Source organism: Adelges cooleyi, unplaced genomic scaffold, assembly GCF_023614345.1.
Source record: "Adelges cooleyi isolate 19-005CV unplaced genomic scaffold, UGA_ACOO_1.1 ACOO_flye_CR_arks_rails_tigmint_CR_PRNA_247, whole genome shotgun sequence".
Classification (NCBI taxonomy): Eukaryota; Metazoa; Arthropoda; class Insecta; order Hemiptera; family Adelgidae; genus Adelges; species Adelges cooleyi.
In genome coordinates this window covers 10,808,071-10,825,352 of record NW_026095912.1, presented here as the reverse complement: position 1 = coordinate 10,825,352, position 17,282 = coordinate 10,808,071, and the positions used below count along the sequence as shown (strand labels likewise).

The 17,282-nt window shown below is 34.6% G+C and overlaps 2 protein-coding genes across 7 annotated transcripts in view; one reads left to right on the top strand and one right to left on the bottom strand.

The window, feature by feature from the left end:
• Positions 1 to 8,943, top strand: part of LOC126836545 (acetyl-CoA carboxylase) — a 47,531-nt gene extending 38,588 nt beyond the window's left edge. For all 6 annotated transcript variants that reach the window (XM_050570058.1, XM_050570057.1, XM_050570060.1 and 3 more), the window contains 30 exons: positions 93 to 302; positions 386 to 719; positions 803 to 965; positions 1,037 to 1,133; positions 1,192 to 1,349; positions 1,425 to 1,591; positions 1,670 to 1,881; positions 1,964 to 2,317; positions 2,393 to 2,532; positions 2,594 to 2,763; positions 2,840 to 3,078; positions 3,160 to 3,363; positions 3,431 to 3,549; positions 3,631 to 3,937; positions 4,023 to 4,177; positions 4,261 to 4,441; positions 4,567 to 4,803; positions 4,878 to 5,081; positions 5,163 to 5,364; positions 5,425 to 5,522; positions 5,609 to 5,878; positions 5,947 to 6,067; positions 6,142 to 6,350; positions 6,446 to 6,710; positions 6,775 to 6,962; positions 7,049 to 7,184; positions 7,258 to 7,435; positions 7,556 to 7,985; positions 8,056 to 8,211; positions 8,305 to 8,943. In XM_050570058.1, the coding sequence (XP_050426015.1) occupies positions 93 to 302; positions 386 to 719; positions 803 to 965; positions 1,037 to 1,133; positions 1,192 to 1,349; positions 1,425 to 1,591; positions 1,670 to 1,881; positions 1,964 to 2,317; positions 2,393 to 2,532; positions 2,594 to 2,763; positions 2,840 to 3,078; positions 3,160 to 3,363; positions 3,431 to 3,549; positions 3,631 to 3,937; positions 4,023 to 4,177; positions 4,261 to 4,441; positions 4,567 to 4,803; positions 4,878 to 5,081; positions 5,163 to 5,364; positions 5,425 to 5,522; positions 5,609 to 5,878; positions 5,947 to 6,067; positions 6,142 to 6,350; positions 6,446 to 6,710; positions 6,775 to 6,962; positions 7,049 to 7,184; positions 7,258 to 7,435; positions 7,556 to 7,985; positions 8,056 to 8,211; positions 8,305 to 8,436 (6,036 nt within the window). In that variant the 3' untranslated portion in view covers positions 8,437 to 8,943. The remainder of the gene's footprint in view (positions 1 to 92; positions 303 to 385; positions 720 to 802; positions 966 to 1,036; positions 1,134 to 1,191; positions 1,350 to 1,424; positions 1,592 to 1,669; positions 1,882 to 1,963; positions 2,318 to 2,392; positions 2,533 to 2,593; positions 2,764 to 2,839; positions 3,079 to 3,159; positions 3,364 to 3,430; positions 3,550 to 3,630; positions 3,938 to 4,022; positions 4,178 to 4,260; positions 4,442 to 4,566; positions 4,804 to 4,877; positions 5,082 to 5,162; positions 5,365 to 5,424; positions 5,523 to 5,608; positions 5,879 to 5,946; positions 6,068 to 6,141; positions 6,351 to 6,445; positions 6,711 to 6,774; positions 6,963 to 7,048; positions 7,185 to 7,257; positions 7,436 to 7,555; positions 7,986 to 8,055; positions 8,212 to 8,304) is intronic.
• Positions 8,944 to 9,241: 298 nt separating this feature from the next.
• Positions 9,242 to 17,282, bottom strand: LOC126836874 (uncharacterized). The gene is made up of 6 exons (XM_050570543.1): positions 17,174 to 17,282; positions 16,340 to 16,817; positions 16,185 to 16,257; positions 15,288 to 15,381; positions 15,049 to 15,207; positions 9,242 to 10,873 (listed from the first exon to the last, which is right to left on the bottom strand). The coding sequence occupies exons 2-6, from the start codon at positions 16,379 to 16,381 to the stop codon at positions 9,304 to 9,306; spliced, it is 1,938 nt and encodes a 645-aa protein (XP_050426500.1). The 5' UTR covers positions 16,382 to 16,817; positions 17,174 to 17,282; the 3' UTR covers positions 9,242 to 9,303.

Sequence of the window (17,282 nt, the reverse complement as noted above, 5' to 3'; positions counted from 1 at the left end):
TATCTAATACGTACACGTTAACTACATTTTTGATCGGTTTTTATTTGTGTGCATATAATATTTAACTATTTAAAATCATATTGTTTGTTTAGGTGCAAGCTGAAGTCCCCGGGTCGCCAATTTTCATAATGAAATTAGCTAAGTGTGCCAGGCATTTAGAAGTGCAACTGTTAGCTGATCAATATGGTAATGCCATATCGTTGTTCGGTCGTGACTGTTCAATTCAAAGAAGACATCAAAAAATCATTGAAGAAGCTCCTGCAGTTATAGCAGAACCCAGCGTATTTGAAGACATGGAGAGAGTAATAAACTATTTTTTTTTTTTTAATTGAACACGATTAAACTACAACGATCCAGTACTAATAGCATTCTCGTTTCTATTTAGGCTGCTGTACGTATTGCTAAAATGGTCGGTTACGTCAGCGCTGGTACGGTAGAGTACCTGTATGATACCGACGGTAATTATTTCTTTTTGGAGCTGAACCCTAGGCTGCAAGTCGAACATCCTTGCACAGAAATGGTGTCCGACGTGAATTTACCAGCTGCTCAATTGCAAATCTCCATGGGATTGCCACTGAACTGCATTAAAGACATCAGGTTACTTTACAGTGAATCCGCTTGGGGTGACAGTTACATTGACTTTGATGCACCTAGACACAAGCCTCATCCATGGGGTCATGTCATTGCCGCTCGTATTACTAGTGAAAATCCCGACGAAGGTAATCAATTGTGACGTTAATTGTTACTCTAAAATTTGTTTACAACTCAAACTGTACATTAAAAAACTTGTTTTCTGTTATAGGATTCAAGCCCAGTTCTGGTACCGTACAAGAACTCAACTTCCGTTCATCGAAGAACGTGTGGGGTTATTTCAGTGTAGCTGCTTCTGGTGGCTTGCACGAATTTGCCGATTCTCAATTTGGTCATTGTTTCTCGTGGGGTGAAAACCGAGAACAAGCTAGAGAGTGTGTACCTAACCGATTATACATAACAGTGCCTGTTTTAATCATAATTAAATAATACTTTATTTCTATAGAAATCTAGTCATTGCTTTAAAAGAACTTTCGATTCGAGGTGACTTCAGAACTACTGTTGAATATCTAATTACTCTTCTCGAAACCGATTCTTTCCAAGTACGTTTACATATGTTATGTTTTTAAACTTGATATTTCACATTGTTAACTATTTTAGGGCAACACTATCGATACAGCCTGGTTAGATGTATTGATAGCCGAGCGTGTGCAGTCTGAAAAACCAAATGTATTACTTGGTGTTATTTGTGGTGGACTTCATATTGCTGATCGTAAAATTTCTGATGCATTCCAAAATTTCCAAACTTCTTTAGAACGGTAGTTTATCTATCACATTATTTTATATTTTCTTGTTATTACATTTCTATTTTTTAATTTGAATAATTTTCACAGTGGTCAGGTTTTAAGCGCTAGCACACTAGATAACATTGTATCCGTTGAATTGATTCATGAAGGATTCAAGTATAAAGTTCAAGTCACTAAATCTGGTTTAAATTCATATTTCTTAATGATGAATGGATCATTCAAGGAAATCGAGGTTCATCGACTTAGTGATGGAGGTTGATTTTATTTTTATCTATTGTAATAATAAATTATACTCATATACTAATTTAAAATGAACATATTTTATTTTTAAGGAATTTTATTATCCTTGGATGGATCTAGTTTTACTACTTACATGCGTGAAGAAGTAGACAGGTACAGAATTGTTATCGGTAATCAGACTTGTGTTTTTGAAAAAGAAAATGATCCGTCATTGTTACGTTCTCCATCTGCCGGAAAATTGATAAGCTTCATTGTCGAAGACGGTGGTCCAGTTAAAAAGGGTCAAGCTTACGCTGAAATTGAGGTTATTTATGCATCAATTTCTGAGATTAAATTACATTTCAATTGAGTTTAAAAATTAATTCAGGTTTTGTGTATCTGTTTAGGTTATGAAAATGGTCATGACATTGACAGCGACCGAAAATGGTCGTGTATTTTACAACAAACGTCCCGGTGCCGTACTTGACGCTGGATCACTCATTGCTACTCTTGAACTAGACGACCCATCTTTGGTCACTAAGGCTGTCGAGTACAAAGGCCAGTTTCCTGAACTTGACGGAACTTCACATATTTACAACGAAAATCTCAATCATGTTCATAACAGCTATAGAGCGATGTTAGATAATATTCTCGCTGGTTACTGTCTACCAGAACCTTATCACCTTTGCCGTTTGAGGGAAGTTATTGAAAAATTCATGAACTCTCTACGGGACCCAAGTTTACCACTATTGGAGCTACAAGTACTTGATACTTTTCCCAAACAGAAATCCCATAGTCCATATAGGAAATGAATATAATATATATTATTATTTCAGGAAGTTATCTCATCTATATCTGGTCGTATTCCAAAACCTGTCGATAAAAAAATCAAATCTCTTATACAACTTTACGAAAGAAACATCACCTCAGTACTTGCTCAATTTCCTAGTCAACAAATAGCCGGAGTCATTGACGGGTACTTATTTTCCCATATAAAATGTGTGTTGTTTTTATTTATGATCGTTTTTTTATTTTAGACACGCCGCAACACTACAAAAACGCACAGACCGTGACAGTTTCTTCCAGACAACCCAAGGCATCGTACAACTAGTCCAAAGGTATAGAAATGGAATTCGAGGTCGTATGAAGTCTGCTGTCCACGAGCTGCTCAAGCAATATTATGAAGTAGAAAGCCAATTTCAACATGGTATGTTTGCCTGCTGTTGTCTGTAATAAGTTTACTTGCAGTATACTTGGAAGCTTAATACTTTCTTGTTTTACAGGAAGTTACGATAAATGTGCCACTGCATTGAGAGACCGTTACAAGGACGATATGGCCGCGGTGACTAACACTATATTTTCACATAAACAAGTAGCAAAAAAAAACATGCTTGTTACAATGTTAATTGATCACTTATGGTCTAACGAGCCCGGTCTCACTGACGAGTTGGCCGCTACGCTGAACGAATTGACATCTTTAAACCGCAGTGAACATTCCAGAGTTGCTCTTCGAGCCCGTCAAGTAAGTTTAGATTTTCTTAATTCTGAAAATCTTTATACTACCACATTTCATTCGAGTAACATTTTCTATTTTATTTTATAGGTTCTCATTGCAGCTCATCAACCCGCCTATGAGTTGCGACACAACCAAATGGAATCTATATTTTTGTCGGCTGTTGACATGTATGGACATGATTTTCATCCTGAAAATCTTCAAAAACTTATTCAATCTGAAACCTCTATTTTTGATATTCTTCACGATTTCTTTTATCACTCTAACCGCGCTGTGTGTAACGCTGCACTAGAGGTGAGAATTAAAAAAATAAAAGTGGTGTTTATTTAAACAAACTATGTAATGCGAAAACTATTCATAGGTTTACGTAAGACGTGTTTACATATCATATGACCTGACATGCTTGCAACACCTTGAACTATCGGGTGAAATACCATTAGTACACTTCCAATTTCTTTTACCGTCGTCCCATCCAAATCGGTGAGGAAATAATTTATATTCAGTTTATATAATACAATATTTTATAATTTATGTTTATAAAAAAATGTGGTCTGTGTGTAGTCAACGTCTGAATGAAAGCAAGACAATTCAAGCAAACGGTCCTGAAAATCCGGAATCGCCTACTAAAACACAGTTCCCGTACATACCTACCTATCAAAGAACTGGCTGCATGGCGGCGTTTGAATCGTTTAGTCAATTTGAACAATATTTTGACGAAATACTCGACATAATGGAGGACCTTTCTTCACCAGTGTATATTTCTCCTAAAATCATTGAAGCTGTGGAAAGTGGCAGTGAATCTAGATTGAGCTCCTCTCTTAATGTCAGCTTGTCTCTTGGCGATGGTCCTCCTCAAGAAAACCTACAAGTATTTATTTATATACTTTTAAAAAATTATCCGTATCAACATCGCTGACGACAAACGATTTGACTTATTTTTTGTTTTTCTTCAGATGGAACCATGTCATATATTGTGCATAGCCATGAAAGACACTGGTAATATGGAAGATGACAAACTTGGCAAGATGTACGAGGAGTTCTGTCAAAAACGGCGAGATGAATTGAAAAAACGATCAATCCGTAGATTAACTTTCTTGGCGTTAAACAAGTATGCAGTTGCCCGTTTTAGTAACAGTTATAATAAAGTTGAGAACTCATAAATACTAATACTTACTGTTGTTCTTTTAATAGGCGACAATTTCCCAAGTTATTCACCTACAGAAACTATGATAGCTTTGCTGAAGATAGGATTTACCGTCATTTGGAACCTGGCATGGCTTTCCAGCTGGAATTAAATAGAATGCGTACCTACGATTTGGAAGCTTTGCCTACATCGAACAGAAAAATGTATCTGTACTTAGGAAAAGCTAAAGTGAGTTATTTTTTCAACATTGACTGTATATTGTATTAGCAAACAGATAATAGTTGTTTTACTTTTAACATTACTAATTTTTATAATTTTTTGTTTTATTTATTTTTATCAAATTAATTTCATAGGTGCCCAGGGGTCAAGTTGTGACTGATTATAGGTTCTTCATTCGATCAATTATTAGACATCAAGACTTGATAACTAAAGAAGCGTCGTTTGAGTACCTTCAAAACGAAGGTGAACGTGTATTGTTAGAAGCGATGGATGAATTAGAAGTGGCTTTCAGTCATCCACATGCCCGCAGGACAGATTGTAACCATATTTTCTTAAATTTTGTTCCCACTGTCATTATGGATCCCGCTAAAGTAAGCGAGCCTATAATTTTTCATCTTGATGTATGCTAGAAATAATTTTCCAATTATAATTTCATTCTCTGTAGATTAAAGAGAGTGTCACGAATATGGTAATGCGTTACGGACCACGTCTATGGAAGTTACGTGTACTCCAAGCCGAGCTCAGAATGACAATTCGACCGACACCAACCTCAAAGACGTCTAATGTCCGTCTGAGTCTTGCCAACGGCAGTGGTTATCACTTGGATATTTGTCTGTACAAAGAAATAACTGACTCCAAGTTGGGAATTGTACGTAGAATAATAATTAATTAATTATTTTTCATTATAATCGTCATCAACAAAACACTGATGTGATCTTTATTTCTACAGATCAAGTTTGAATCGTATGAATCAAAGCAAGGACCATTGCACGGACTCGCAGTTTCTACACCTTATGTTACAAAGGACTTCCTACAGCAAAAACGGTTCCAAGCCCAGAGCGCTGGAACTTCATATGTTTATGACATACCCGATATGTTCAGACAAATGGTCGAAGTCTTGTGGCAAGAGTACATTACTGAACATCCAGATGGTAATAACATCATAAAGTTATATATTATATACCTCGTTAAACTATGTCCTATTGTTGCAGATGGCGTTTTAAAGAACAATCAAGTGTTTGATTATGTCGAGTTAGTCGTTGAAGACGATCATCTGATTGAACAAAAACGTTTCTCTGGTGAAAATTCTGTGAGTAGTTGTTAATCAAATTTCTTACTTTTTACAATAACCTAAAATTGAATATATGTTTTTATTTTTTTTTTCTTGCCTATTAGGCTGGTATGGTTGCTTGGAGATTCACAATGCACACTCCAGAATATCCTAACGGCCGTGATATAATTGTGATTGCCAATGATTTGACTGTGAACATCGGTTCATTTGGACCACAAGAAGACATAGTTTTCGATTTAGCTTCAAAAGAATCGAGAAGAAGAAAAATTCCACGTATCTATATATCAGCCAACAGTGGAGCTCGTATTGGTCTCGCCGAAGAAATCAAGGGCATGTTCAAAATTGCATGGGATGACCCAGCCGATCCCGAAAAAGTACGAATAATCTGACTCTATGATATCCTGCTTTGTACTAACATCATTTTTTTTTTTTTACTTTGTAGGGTTTCAAATATTTGTACTTGACTCCGGATGATTTCGGTAAATTAGCTGGTCAAAATTCTGTCGAGACAGAACTGATTGAAGACGAAGGTGAAGCACGATACAAATTGACTGACATTATTGGTTAGTAATCTTATATAGTCACCGTTGTACTTTTGTGAGTTTTATTAATTTTGATATATTTTCTTTTTAAACAGGCAAAGATTTTGGTTACGGTGTTGAAAATTTGAAATTCGCTGGAATGATAGCAGGTGAGACGTCTCGTGCCTACCAAGATATTGTAACCATATCAATGGTAACTTGCCGTGCCATCGGTATCGGAGCCTATCTCGTACGTCTTGGTCAGCGGGTAATCCAAATCGACAACTCTCACATTATCCTTACAGGATACAGTGCTTTGAACAAAGTAATTTTGTTATTAATTTTCTTTTTATGACGTTTTTTAATTCTGATTATTTTTAGAATGTTAAATGATTTTTAATTTTATTATAAATATTTCAGCTTCTCGGTCGTGAAGTATATGCTTCTAACAATCAACTGGGTGGTATTCAAATTATGTACAACAACGGTGTGTCGCACAAAACCGAAAGCCGTGACTTGGACGGTGTGTACCGTATACTGAAGTGGCTCTCATACATTCCAAAAACAAAAGACTCGCCAGTACCTATTGTCAAGTCGGTGGATCCCATCGAACGAGACATTGATTACGTGCCAACCAAAGTTCCCTATGATCCTCGTTGGATGATAGCCGGACGAGAAGACTCGAGTCAGTTTAATTTAGGTTGTTAGCGTAAATATGGACAAACTGTAATTCTTTTGTGTTGGTATAGATGGTCACTGGGAATCAGGCTTTTTCGACAAAGGATCGTGGGACGAAATCATGAGACCTTGGGCCCAAACTGTCGTATGCGGAAGAGCAAGACTAGGAGGCATTCCAGTCGGAGTTATTGCCGTCGAAACAAGAACTGTAGAAGTGACGTTACCCGCTGATCCGGCCAATTTAGATTCTGAATCAAAGGTACGACTCGCCAAGTTCACAATGAATTTAAGCAACGTGCTTGTTCGTTTTGTATTATAATTATTTTATTTTACTGTTATTTGTAGACTGTATCTCAAGCTGGTCAAGTATGGTTCCCCGACTCTGCTTACAAAACATCACAAGCAATAAAAGACTTTGCTCATGAAGAACTACCATTGTTTATCTTTGCGAACTGGAGAGGATTTTCAGGAGGAATGAAAGGTAAATAAAAAAAAAAAGGTCGAGTTAATGGTATATTTATTTTGTATTATCATTTATGTTGTCTAATCGTTAGACATGTACGAACAAATCATGAAATTCGGTGCATACATCGTCGACGAGTTGAGACAGTATAATCAACCAATCATTACATATATTCCACCGTTCGGCGAGCTACGTGGAGGGGCATGGGCTGTTGTAGATACCACAATCAATCCTAGACACATTGAAATGTATGCCGACCCAGACAGCAGGTAACAATATCACACAACGTATCAATAATCTAGTATTATTCTAAAAAAAGGCCTTATTGTATTACATTATTATATCGATATTACATTTTCTAAATTATTTTCAATTTCTCTGTTGTTTAGGGGAGGCGTTTTAGAGCCAGAAGGTATTGTCGAGATCAAATTCCGTGAAAAGGACATCCTAAAGTCTATTTACAGAATCGACACGGATATACTGAGTTTGAAGGCCAATTTGAACCCAAGCATTGAAGAAGCCGAAGAAATTGAGAAAAACGTCGCCGAAAGAGTGTCCGTGTTGAAGCCAATCTACCATCAAGTGGCAGTGCACTTTGCCGATCTGCACGACACGCCCAAGTGTATGTTGAGCAAGGGAGTGATCAAAGACATTGTGGAATGGAAGAAATCACGTAACGTATTATACTGGCGGATGAAACGACGATTGATGCAAAATCAAATCCAGAAAATTATCACCCGCACCAACGAAAATATACCCGACGAAGTTGCCTATGAAATGCTCAGGAGATGGTTTGTTGAAGATAAGGGCACTACAGCTGTAAGTCTTTTATAAAATTGTTATTGAGTTTGATCTAAAGTAATTGTTGTGTTTCGCTTGCTTTTTTTAGTCTTACCTTTGGGACAATAATCAAGCCGTCGTACAATGGCTATCTAGTCAAATTGACGATTCCGAGGGTACTGTTGTGTCCGATTCTTTGATTGGAAACAATATAAAGAGTGTTAGAAAGGATGCGGTCATTAATCAAGTCAAATCCACTGTTAATGTATGTTCACATTTTAAGATATTAAGTTTGACTACATATTTTTTTAAAAACAATGTATTATTGTATTTAATTATTTTTTCCAATGTTATAAAGGATACGCCTGAAGTTACATCAGATGTGATCATGGAAATGTTCTCAAGTCTGTCAGAAATGCAGCGTCTTGACTTAATACATAATTTAACGCAGGCGGCGACGAGCATTGCAAGTGTGAAATTAGACAGTTGAATTTACCAAAAGCAGTTATTGTTGTTAATTTTAAAATATATACATTATATAAAACAAAAACGTAAAATACATTTATATATATTTAGCTTATATATATATTACATAAACGTAATGGACTTTGCATTAGTTATTTCTCCATGATGATTACTGAAAAATGTTAGTTGATTTTGTTAATTTACGTTTCCACTCAATTATTTTTAAACTTATAGTCTTATTGGTATTGATTTTTAAGCATAATTTTTATTTGATCATGAACAAATTTATCGCTCTGAACAGTTATTCCTGCGTTGAGCGTATCTACTTTCCTCTCTTTCTCTCTATCTCTCTTTATGGAACCTATAAGATTATACATTAAACTTTATATACATATATATAAATAAGTATATATAATATTTTGTTTTTTGTTACTTCTACAAAATGTTTTTATTGCTGAAGTAATTTATGTTTATTGTATAGGTATATTGTATGTGTTATTATTATTATTAAAATTATTGAAATTGATTTGAACCATTTGTTTGTTATTGTTTTTCACTGATTGTACACTTTATAAATATTTAAAAACAAAACAAATGTGTAAAAACGTATAAATGATTTATATGTTATTACTTCAAATGAACAATCATCAGACATATTTCAACTCTGAAATATTATTTGTATTATGACATTTTTCTTGTCATACCATATGTTGGTAAATAATTTAAAGTTTGTTCAACTCTTATTTCTTGACAATATTTCATTTTTATAAAAGCTAATCTTTTATATACAGATATCTTATATATGTATGTATATTAGTATGTTATATGTATATTAATCTTTTGGTCGTTAATTACAAAAATAATTAAACAGCTTTTACATGAAATAAAATATTCAAATTCGAGCAGAGTATAAATTATCACACAATTCAATTAGGTTGATGATGGGAGTGATTTTGTACGGAAATATGTGTTTGTCGTCCAGGCTCAGTATTTTCAGACGCAGCCTGATCAGTGTCGACATGATGTTGTCCAATGCGTTTCCGGTACAGGCCTCGAAGAACCCATCGGGGTCGTTGCAAATGGCCTTTAGTATTTTCAACATATACCGCAGCAACAAGGTGTTTTCGTCGGAAATCAAGAAGTCCAACAGGACGTCCGACTGAAACGACACGCACGACATGAACTCTGCGAAGCTCGTGAATGGGTTCAGGTGTGCCGCGGGTTTGGGATCTGACCGGGCTTGCACAGTTTCCAGAGCGCACAGCGCGCTCTCCACCATCAGGTCGTCGTGGTCCCGGAACAGTGAGACCACCCAGCGACAGAACGGCACGGCAATGTCCACTTCGCCGGTGGACTTGATGTAAGAGTCGAGCAGTTCGAGCGGTTCGTCGACCGACCGGTCCGATGCAGAAACGACCCGCAAGCACTTCAACACCAGCAAAACGGTTTCTTGCAGCGCTCGGTGGCCACGGCGTTCGTCGTCTCGCAACCGGTTTCTGGTTTTGGTCAGCCGATACAGCAACGGCCGGACGTTGGCCACGATAGCTTCTACCGTGGGAACAGCGGTGGCTGCGGTCCGGCCACAGCTCAGACAAGCGCTCGACAACCGTACGAGGTTCGTCCAGGCTCCCGGATGGGGAGCTTTTCCAACCGACCCGTACAACACGCGCCGCAAACGAAACAAACACGAACCGTAATGGTCGGCGGGAACAGCTTCCGTCGACTCGACGGCGGTCAATATGGACGTCCATAGTTTGGCGAACTCCACGAAGACCGGTGCTTTGCCGTCGTCCCTCATCTGTACCTCCACGGCGTCCACGGCGTTTGGCCATCGTCCGTGCAAAGCCGTCAACAGTTCTATCTTCGCCTCGTCGACGGTGTCCCCGTTTTGAAAGGGCACGACGGCGCGTTCGCAAAAACCGGACTTGGGTGCTGGCCCGGAAACGCCCTTGTCGTCCAGTATTCGTTTGCAGAAGTCCACGGTTGAGGCCAGCGCCGACTGTCCCACTGTAGTTTTTGCGAACGAGACACACAGTTTGTCCGTTAACTGGATTCGCCAACTTCGACACGAATACGCTACGTACACGTCCGACAGGACACATCTGGCCACGTAAGCCACGAAAGCGTCTCGGTCCGTGGACGCGTTAACCAGGTACTCGATGGTGGACGATCGTCCGTTGTCCTCAAACAGCCGACGACAGGTCTCCTCGACCGCCGGGCATACTAAGCTGCCGTTCCTCTGCCGCCGGTACGTGGACAACAACAAACGCATCGAGCTCAGGGCGAGCAGGGCGTCCTCGCTGTTCCGGTTCCTTGGCTGTACCCATAGTGTCGGGTCTGCCGTAACGGGACACAAACACCCACCGCCCATTGCCAGACATCGGCTCGTCACTATGCTGATGTCGTCTCCGACCACTAATTCTTTGTTTCTATGTTTTTCATATTCCTTACAACGCCGCCGCCTAAACAAAAACCAAAAAATGTAAGCCCATTAAAATGTCATAAATCACTCTAGTAATAGTAATAAAGGTATTCACAGCAACATTTGATCCATTGGGCATTCACAGCCCACTTTTAACCTATGAGACAATGCCCGTAGGTTATAAGTGGGATGTGAATGCCCATTGGTTAAAAGTAAGTTGTGAATGACCACTAGTTAAAAGTTGGCTGTGAATGCCCATTGGTTCAAATATTACTGTAAATGCCCTTGTTACTACTACTCACTTTCGGAATTATTATAAAATAATAGAACTATAAAGTGAACAATCCTTTTGTTTTTTTATGTTATTTCACAAAAGTAGGGTCAATCAGGAAAGCTCTACCCCTCTCCGCCTGTCATTTGTAGGCCCAAAATGTATTCGAAAAAAAGCGCATAAGTTTGGGTTAATAAAATAATTATAGGCGTACGCACAGGTGTGAGTTGTGACTTATAAGGCACACCCGAGGATTTTTTTAGGCAGATATCTGAAAAATGGTCAAAAAATATACTTTCTCCCGAAAATATAATATATTTCTTTTTTTATCAATGTTATCATAAAATTGAAAATGCATTTTTTTCTGAAATCATAGTAACACCTTCAATGCCTCGGTTGACTTGAAAAACATTACACCAGTGTAGTAGATAAGTATACTCTGTACTCATTTCATTGGTTCATATTTTTAATCCATTGCTTTTAACTAACGTGACTGAAAGCGGTTTGTGGTTGTATTGAGAATCAAATGGTATATTTTGTTAAAATGCTAAATAACATGGTTTACACAGGAATATTGACTATTTAAGTAACATTAACTAAAATAAAACATTACTGAATACATTGGTTAAATGAAAGTGATCGTTTTAATGTTTTAATTACATTTTCAAACTTAATAAAATTGTTTTTGAATGTGCCAGTAAACTAGCTTACTTGTAAACGAGCGTTTTGAAGACAGTTACAGTCCACAATAGATCAAGAACGACTGGACACACTATTATGTAAATATTTGTTGAACAAGTTAAAAGAAAAATTGCACACACAAAATTAAAATTAAGTCGTTTTTCATACTTTAAATATTAGGTGTGCAGTTTCTAATATAATAATTAAATTAGAAAAAGTTGTTTATATTCACCAAAACCCCATAAAAGGGCCACCCTAAAATACATATAGGTTATTGTTCAAATTATAGTTATCGCTCATCGATGACCGGTATTAGAAAACTATACTTATTTTTACCATGCACACTTATGGGTACAAAAAAGTAGAGGTATTTGCATTACACAGCAATTAAACAATATAACTGATCATAATTAATTGAGTAAGTGTAAAATACTATAGTAATAATAAAAAGTACTATTTTTTAACTGTACCTGTTGCTTGTACATATGAAACACTATAGTGAATTGGGTAAAAGGTATGGACTAGAAAAAAAAAAAAATAGAAGTCAACGTCGAATATCACATTTATTAATACATAAATAGGATACGAGAGTATTCATAACCTGTTACTTTACTATTTACAGGTATGAATATACAATAGCGTGACACGTACAAAATTGTAGGTAAAAAAAAAAATGAATAATAGAGCTAGGTAATGACAAAATAGATGAGTGAAGTATAATAAATAAATACACGTACCTACTTGATAATTATACACATGCAAAAAAACAAAAAATATATCGTGGAATGAGTAAAACAGGACATGAACACATTATAGAAAATAATATGTAAACGAAATGTTTCACTTGTTATAACTAATTTTCAATATAAATATATCACGTCATCCATGGGACGATATTAAATGAATGTCTGGTAAGAAAGTGAACAAAAAAACCAATGACAAATTTCTTATAAATACAAAGAAAAATGTTACGCATTGTATTTTTGATCTACAAAACGATTTTTTGAAACAACGTAATTAGTATGCCAAACATCCATAATTTGACTAGCATAGTTTTACTCTGCTACTGCTGTTAACTTAATAATCTGCAAAAAAAAATTCGCCATTGATAATATGATAACAAATAATATAAATGTTATGTTAGTATATTATAATTTGGACAAGACAGAAGGTTTATCGTTAAAGTGATCGAGGACGATGCGTACAAATTCAACTACCTTTTAATAGGATTCAAGTTAGATGATCATGCGATGCTTTTAAAACTAATTTTTTTGTGGCAATAACTTACATACAAGCTATAAATATATATAATATATCTGTACTTAATATCTGTGAAATCCAATGAAAAATGTTAGCAAAAATTAGTGAAGAATATTTTATAAAGACTAAACAACAACATCTTAGGAAAATAAAATAACTTTAAAAGGTGACTGAGCCAAATGTTACAAAAAAGAAAATATTTTTAGAACTTAGGTACACATATATTATATAAGTGATAAATAAATATAATATATTACATTTTGTCATTCTCATTCAGTTATAATATGAATGTACCTTTAAATATTGTTTTTCAAATTAAAATAACTAAAATACAAGCATAAATGAGAGAAGTAAATTTACTATTAAGCTAGGACGATGCAATACAGATGCAATACATAAAGATATTTATTACACTGTGTAATGGACTAAATAATATTGTGCACATTCAGAACTAAAGTTTAATTAATAAATATACTATAATAATCTATCACTTAAAAAAAAAAATGCTAATAAAACTAATTTAAGTAAAAAAAAGTTTTATATAATTTATTATCTGAATAATACTTAACTTATGTTAATATCGCTTCAAGTTTGATACTACATAACTTAATCAATTCGATACAAAAAGTCCAACTTCTTTTTTTATTAGTATAGTGTCAATAAATCACAGATAGCAATAATGATGAAAACGACATGATTAAAATAATTTGTAACTATTATTTTACAACTCTTAACTGGAAGTTTATATCTTCAGATAAAAAAAAACACTGGTACAATAGTGGAACACTCTTGTGGGTACTGCGATGAAACACTATCATTATTTTGAATTAGAAACTGGTATGCAAAAAATTAAATACTTAACAGCTTTTTTTAGGTCATATCACATGTTTGCGTTATCAAGAGTAAGTCTCTAGTAGAAATCTTAAATTTATTCTGGAATACAAGTCATAGTCGGAGGACACTCGAATCCTCTCTTGTTTTGCCTTTTTGTGAACTCTATTTCTAGTTATCTTAAGAAAGCTCAATTCCTTCTCTATGCTGACAATATAAAAATATTTTATAAAACTAAAACCCATGCTGACTGCCTTCTTTTACGAGATGAACTTGATAATTTAATATTTGGATCTCCCATTTAGGTCTTTCTCTTAATGTCAGAAGTGCAATTTCATTGCCAATCGCCAATTTTTTGCTAATTTCAGAATAAAGACTAAGTTTAAAACTATAGGTGTCATACTAATTTAAGGAAATCTACAGATATCTAAAGGTGTCTACAATAGTTTTCTTGTTTATACTTAATACAAGAAAACTAAAAAAACAAAGATTAGTCCATATCATATCTCTTTTTTGTTTATTACAAAACAATACTATAAATAAATGTCGAATATCATCAAGTTTAAAATTTTGTATGGAAGTTGAATAAAAATTATAAATAATAAACAATTTAAAAAAAAGAATTACTTGTTCATAATTTTCTTTTTACACTTGAAATTTAGTCATTACATTATGTTTGCACCCTTCAATGGTTTTAATTACAAATTCATTATCAAATTTCTTATTAATGACATATTTTAATTTCAACATTTTGTTGAAATTATAATTAATAGTAACTCGTGTTTCAACTTAAAGGATTATAGGGCTCAGAATATAATTAAATGTTTAATATTAAGTAACTTATAAAAGAGAGCTTACAATTAAGGAACTCACAGTTTATTTTGTTTGTTTAAGTAACAGGCTAAAAACAAAAGTTATATTTTACATAATTTAAACACATTTCATAAAATTTGTAGCAAATTATAATTTTAAAATCTCTTTGATTAATACTGTTGCTTATTTTATCATTTTACTATAGATTTACATTAATTTTTTTTTTTAACGTTTTGCTTTGTACAAATAGTTTTGTTTTATATTATTTTTTTTTTAGTTATTTATTTCTTAATTTATAATACTGTATTAATTTTTAACCTAAAAGACTATTTATGAACTCATAATGAGGTATACCATACTTTTCATCTGAATCGTCCTCATTGTTCTCAAATGGTTTTCTTTTAATAACAAATTGCTCAACAGTGTTTCCGTCATTGTTTTCTTCAGAAATGTCAGGAATATTTTTTACGAGCTCTCTGAGAAATTCAAGGCGACTATCTGCATAGATGCATTGTTTTCTAAAAGTGTTTTATAAAGAATAGATTTTTAAAAATTTCTTTAAAACTTATATGTATAATAGGTATAACAAAATACTCACAAATGGGTGAGAGTTAGAGTTTTGGCATTCCTTTGAGTAGTTATGTTACCTGCTTTGGTCAACAATGACGATACAAAGAGTTCCACTGCTCGAGGTAAACATGACATTAAGGAAATTTATTAACTTTCATAATAAAAATAAAAATAATATAAAATTGTTTACAACAATCATATTCTAGTTTAAGTAACATATAATAGAAAGGTTACAATTGGATATAGTTAATATTATTTAAAGTCATCTTATTCTTTTAAATGTTTTGTCAATTGTCTGTACAATTTTTTCATCAGCCTTCTGAATTCTCCATAATATATAGTTTATAGATCAGAGGGAGATGTTACAATTGTATTAAACAACTTCTAACCATGGTATAATTCAAAACAAAAACTTTCAAACATACTAATGATACCAAAATGAGTATAAAAATATTAGCAGCACCAGTTATGTGAAATATAATATTTTTACTACAATACTATCTATTATTATTATTATTACATTTTAAGTCAATTTACGCAATGTAATTTAAAAATATACCATTGAAAAGTAATGTTATTGGCAATTCTAAAATCACTTTTATTCAATAATCCCTGAAGGGTTTTTTGATATTTTAGACTGTCTGATTTTACTGTTGCTGTTATGACTTTCCTTGAGGATTTTTCCAATCTTTCTCTTCTCGATATTAGATTACAATCTAATACATGCTCGTACTTACGTCATGTACTTAATTATGACCAATTCTACTTCATGTTGACGATGACATATACATCCGTATTATTGTAACTATCCTAATCTTTGCTTTCTTTAACAGCATCACTCCATTGGAGACTCAGTGAACACTAAAAATCTTCTATCATGATTATAATAACAAATTCATCATTACAGTGTGTTGAAAAAGGATATAGATCATGACGGGTACGGGCAACGCTACTTTGCCGATGTCGTCGTCGATCCTCATGATCTTTTTAATGCGCCCCTACAAGTAAAAAAAGAAAAACCAATTGATATACTAGTCAAACATTGGTAATGTTACTGTCAAAGTAAAATCGCATGCTTACGGCGGGAAATCTCGAATTGTATTTTCTCTTTTTGCTGGGCATCGGTCTGTAGTTTTGGTTCAGTGTTGGCGAATTCGAATCACAGTCTAATTGTGTAGACACGGTTAGACGAACAGTGAAATGTGTTTCTACACTAACCCGATTGGGGTTAAGGGTTAACAGAAAAACGTTGTTGGCCTTTGAATTTCCATGTGCCGTTCGTAACAGCCGTTCAAAGGCACGGGCCGTTTGTCAATATTCAATGGTGCGACGATTGTGTGCCGGACATGAGTTACGTTTAAATATGGACGGATTTTGACTAGGTGTAGACCAACAATACTGATTTTGACGTTAAAACATATAACTTACAAAAAGCGTCACCCATGTGGGACAAAGATAACAGCGGTGAACGAGCGCTCACTCGTGTGTGATAAGACCGGGGTCACGACATCAACAACGAATGCAAGGTTTACACCTACATGAATTTTAGAATCACCGTCTGTAATATTACATAATTTATTAAAAACATAATATCTGTCTGCCCGTGAATGGACTTATAATTCGAGAACCCCTGATCTCCAAACATTCGATTTACATGTCTATTCAGTATTCTTATAGTTTATACAATACATAATATATACAAATATATATATACCGGCTGTAGAGAATATACAGCTTCGGTTAGGTTTTTGCCTTCTAGACTCTGGTAAAAATTTTGCGGAGAGAAGGGAAGAGATGGTGATAGGGGAAAATTAATAGTCCCTAATGAGAGACGAGGAAAAAACAGTAATTGAGGGTTAAACCAGGAATAATATTATTAAATTATATAATATAATATATAGAAAATATATTCACCATAGACCTATAAAGAAGACCTTTCTTTATATGTTAATGCTATTAACCGTGGGATTAAATCACAAATTATAGTATTATGAAATCTAGTCTGTGTGAAAAAAACGATTTA